This window comes from Lotus japonicus, chromosome 6, assembly GCF_012489685.1.
Source record: "Lotus japonicus ecotype B-129 chromosome 6, LjGifu_v1.2".
Classification (NCBI taxonomy): domain Eukaryota; kingdom Viridiplantae; phylum Streptophyta; class Magnoliopsida; order Fabales; family Fabaceae; genus Lotus; species Lotus japonicus.
This window is the reverse complement of record NC_080046.1, coordinates 25,430,662-25,435,215: the sequence shown is the minus strand read 5'-3', so window position 1 is coordinate 25,435,215 and position 4,554 is coordinate 25,430,662. Positions and strand designations below refer to the sequence as shown.

Here is a 4,554-nt window from a genome sequence, read left to right as displayed (position 1 = left end):
GCTTAGGGCTGAGAATGATGATGTTTAGGTTGATGTTTTGTTGCTGGAAAATGGCCTAGAGGAGGGCAAACAAATTTTTCAAAAAAAAAGGGAGCAAACCCTAGAGCAATGGTGCTCTCGGCCATGCCCAAATTTTGGGTTTTGGTGGATTTTCTTTGGCTTTTTGGAGCTATTGTTTGCTGCTGATTGCTACTGGAACTTTTAACATTTTGTTATGCTTTTGTGAAGCCATGATTCAGAATGTTGATGTTTAGAGAATAACCCTAAATCTTATGCATGAAATCCATGAAATTATGCCAAATTTGACTAGGTTTTTATATGATTATAACATGAAATTGGAACATGATCAGTTCTGGAACTTTAGTGAGTATATGCTTATTGTTGATGGCTGGACATAGGCTTGTGAGGTTGATTTGGAACAAAGAAAGAGCTTTTGAAAACACTTGAGCCCCTTTAGGGTTCGGCCAAGCCATTTTTGTGGCTATCGGCAAGTTTTCTTACTTCCATTTCAAGCACAAGCTTATGTGATGGCTTGGTTTATGAAGTTGCCATAACTGAAGTATTTCTATAAATGAGAACATGACTAAGTGCTTAGTATAGCTTATATTTGCTTAATTTGGATATCGCCAAAAGGTCGCTCATCTAGCTGTAATTCCTTTTGGTGTTGTGGTTATTACTGTGATTAAGTTGTATAAGTCTTGTGAAAATGTTAAGACTCTAGGTCGACTATTAGAGCCCTAACAAAGAGAATTGAGACTTAATCGCTTGCAAGTAAAATGTGATGTAATTGGAACATAGGTCTAGTGATGACTATAGAGCATGAGAACGATGGTACCATTAGAGACAAACGGTTTCATGCACGCGAGGGTCTTTGTGGGTTGTACGGTGTGTCACCAGGTGATCTGGTTGACTGCGGTCATCTTGTGATTTTGTGGGTTGTACGGTGTGTCCCCAAGTGATAGAGGGTTGTACGGTGTGTCCCCTCCGAGAATTGTTCATCTGTAGATGATCATGATTTGGCCATTGGTGTTGAGGTGGTTGTGTGAATGGTGAGGTCGTTAGCCTAACTTGACTTAGGTGACTAACGGTGATATAACTTAAAGATTATCCTTATTAAATCTTGTTATTTATGAGAGTTACATGAATATGTGAATATTTATATGAGAACATGAGATCTGACCCTGTTATTTGTTTATGTGTTATTCTGAGGGGGGGGGGGGCAGATGGTAAAGAGCAAGAGCTTAGTGACCTCTTGGATGATCGACTTGCATGATCAGCACAAGGACAATGACTGGCAGACCGACTCTGCCCAGGTACGTCGCATCTACGTCGGCAGCGCTACGATCACGGGACGTGACCGGCATGGGAACGTCGTCGAGACTCAGATCATGGAGTGGGGCAAGGTCAAGATGCCCTTTGTACCTTGCCGCTTCTTACACCCAGGGGACGAGGGTTCTTGCTCGAACTCTCCACAGTGGGCTGCAGGAGAGGAGGGTTCTTCACGGGCGTTCGAGGTACCATATTGGTTGGCACGTCTTGGCGACCTTTCAGCCCCGCCTCCAGAGTCCCTACCTGAGACTGTTGTTCCCCTGCCCATTGGTGTAGCTGTTGCACTAGTGGAGTTTGTGGCGGAAGACAAGGCTCCTTTGAAGAAGAGTCCCAGGAACTGCGGATGGCTTGACGAGTGATTGATGTTGCTATGCTGGGGGTTGAGTGTTTCGTAGTGTTGAACTATTATTTATCAGTTTTTACTTTCGGGTTCTTTTGATGTACTCTGATGTAGGGCTTTAGCCCAAGGTTTCATTTATGTTCTTTTGATTTATGGTCCTTTTGATTAAGAGTTATTTTATTCAGAAATGCATGTATTATTTATTCCGCAAATTTATTCGTAAAGTTTTAAGTTTCGCAATAATTGAACTTTTGTCATTAAATCAAGATTAATAATTGAACGGCGAAAATTCTGTACGAAAACGGTGACGTTTGGTATACTGTGTGACACTCCAAAAATCGGGGCGTTACATTGTGGTATCAGAGCTTCGGTTGAGAAACCAGAGCACTAAGGGTTTTGGGTTTACGAGTTTCCGAACTCGTTGTGTTTTGTTTTTTATAAAGGTGTTTTCAAAACTTCGCGGTGAGATTTGGGTAGACTTGTTTGATAAGATGTTTGCTTGACAATGAGATTGTCTGAAATTAGTATCATTGCCGTGATACTTGAGATTAATTATTTATTGTACACTTAGGTATTTCTTTTAATTGAGGGCACTGGCATTAGGTTGTGGTTCTATTTCTAAGCAGGATTTCCATCATGCCTCCGAGACAGGACCCAACCAATGCTCAGCTTGCTCAAGCAATGGCTCAGCTGGCTCAGGTGATGACCCAACAGGCTGCAACTGCTGCTGCCCAAGCCACATCACAGCTTCAGTGGGAAGCCGAAGAGAACACCAGGAGAGTTGAGGAAGATGCCAGAAGGGCACAACGGGCTGAAAGGGAGCTGGCTCAGGACCAGATCCGTATGAGAACTGACTTCAACCGCCATGGACCACCCAAGTTCCAAGGCGAGGTTAAACCCGAGAGGGCGATCCCCTAGATTCAGGAAATGGAGAAAATCTTTGAGGCTCTCCACACTCCTGATGCTGAGAAGGTGAACTTGGCGACCTTTATGTTGAAGGGTGACGCTGAGTACTGGTGGCGGAGCGCCAAACAGTTGATGACTGCCAACAATGTGGCCATCACTTGGGAGGCCTTCAAAAGGGCTTTCATGGAGAAGTACTTCCCAGAGACTTCCAGGAAGACATGGAGAATCAGTTCCTCCATCTGAGACAAGGGATGATGACAGTGGGGGAATATGCTGCAAAATTGGAGACCCTGTCCAAACACTTTCGCTTCTTCCAAGTGCAAGTGGATGAGTCGTACTTATGCAACCGGTTCATGAGGGGTTTGAGGAATGACATTGAGGAATCTGTGAGGCCATTGGGAATCAGAGTTTTCCAACAACAGGTAGAGAAAGCTCGTGAGGTGGAGTCGATGAAGAATCGTCAGAGGGGAAAGTCTGACAGCGGAGGTCCGATCCGTTCTGGACAGAGGCCGACCGTAAGGTTCGAGGGACAGAGGCAAGCTGGTAGGTTTGACAGGGGCAAGGCTCCGATGAGGAAGCCTTACCAACGCCCTGCTGACAGGGTGCCTTTTGCTGGAAGGGGGGTAGCACGTGCTCCTAAGGACGATGTCGTCTGTTACAAGTGCAACCAAAAGGGGCACTATTCGAATGAATGTGGAAAGGAGATTGTGTGTTGGAAGTGCCAGAAACCAGGGCATGTTGAGAGAAACTGTCCTAATGCTGCTAAGGCCGAGCCAGTACTGAATGCTGCCAGGGGAAAGCGACCTTCTGCTCCGGGTCGTGTGTTTGCAATGTCTGGGGAACAGGCTGCTGTGACTGATGATCTTATCCAGGGTACGTGTGTTATCGCTGGAACTTATTTAATGGTGTTATTTGATTCTGGTGCTACACACTCATTCATCGCTGAGGAGTGTGTGAAAAAGTTAGCATTGCTAACTGCTGATTTACCATTCGATTTGGTGGTGACGACCCCTGCCGCCGATCGATTAGTTACGCGCACGGCATGCTTGTAATGTCCGTTGATCTACGAGGATCGAAAGTTTCTTGCGAATCTCGTTTGCTTAGGACTTAAAGAGCTTGATGTGATCCTGGGAATGGATTGGTTGGCGCAGTATCACGTTCTCTTGGATTGCGCTAACAAGGTCGTAGTCTTCCCGGATTCAGGCGTTACGAATTACTTGAATTCGTACACCTTGGGAAACGGTTCACCAGCGTTCGTGAACTCTATCGTCGCTGAGGCGAAGAACGACGGCGATGTGTGCAACATTTTGGTGGTGCAAGATTTTGTGGATGTGTTTCCAAAGGATGTGCCTGGAATACCGCCAATAAGGGAGACGGAGTTCTCTATTGATATCATGCCCAGTACATGACCAATATCAATGGTGCCTTATCGGATGGCACCGGCAGAGTTGACGGAGTTAGCAAAGCAGGTGGAGGATCTCTCTTCCAAGGGATTCATCCGACCAAGTGTGTCGCTCTCGGGTGCACCAGTGTTGTTGGTGAAGAAGAAGGACAGGAGGTCCAGATTATGTGTGGACTACCGACAACTCAACAAGGTGACAGTGAAGAATCGTTATATGATGCCTCGGATTGATGATTTGATGGATCAACTTCGGGGTGCTATTGTTTTCTCGAAGATAGATATGAAGTCAGGAAATCATCAGATCCGTGTGAAAGAGGCTGACATTCAGAAGACCACATTCAGAACTCGATACGGGCATTATGAGTACCTTGTGATGCCATTCGGAGTTACCAATGCACCCGCTGTATTCATGGACTACATGAACCGTGTGTTCAGGCCATTCCTGGACAAGTTCGTGGTGGTGTTCATTGACGATATTCTGATTTACTCGAAGAGTAAAGAGGAACACGAAGAACATTTATGTCAAGTGCTGGGAGTATTGCGGGAGAAGGAGCTATATACTGGCTTGAAGTGCGAA

The 4,554-nt window shown here is 45.5% G+C and overlaps 1 protein-coding gene across 1 annotated transcript; it reads left to right on the top strand.

The window, feature by feature from the left end:
* Positions 1-2,829: 2,829 nt before the first annotated feature.
* LOC130725152 (uncharacterized) lies at positions 2,830-3,627 on the top strand. Its single transcript, XM_057576404.1, has one exon. It carries the CDS (start codon positions 2,830-2,832, stop codon positions 3,625-3,627), a length of 798 nt encoding a protein of 265 aa, XP_057432387.1.
* Positions 3,628-4,554: the final 927 nt, after the last annotated feature.

Bases quoted from the DNA above. Each gene is read 5' to 3' on its own strand.
- LOC130725152 (XM_057576404.1), top strand. From the start codon at position 2,830: ATGACAGTGGGGGAATATGCTGCAAAATTGGAGACCCTGTCCAAACAC.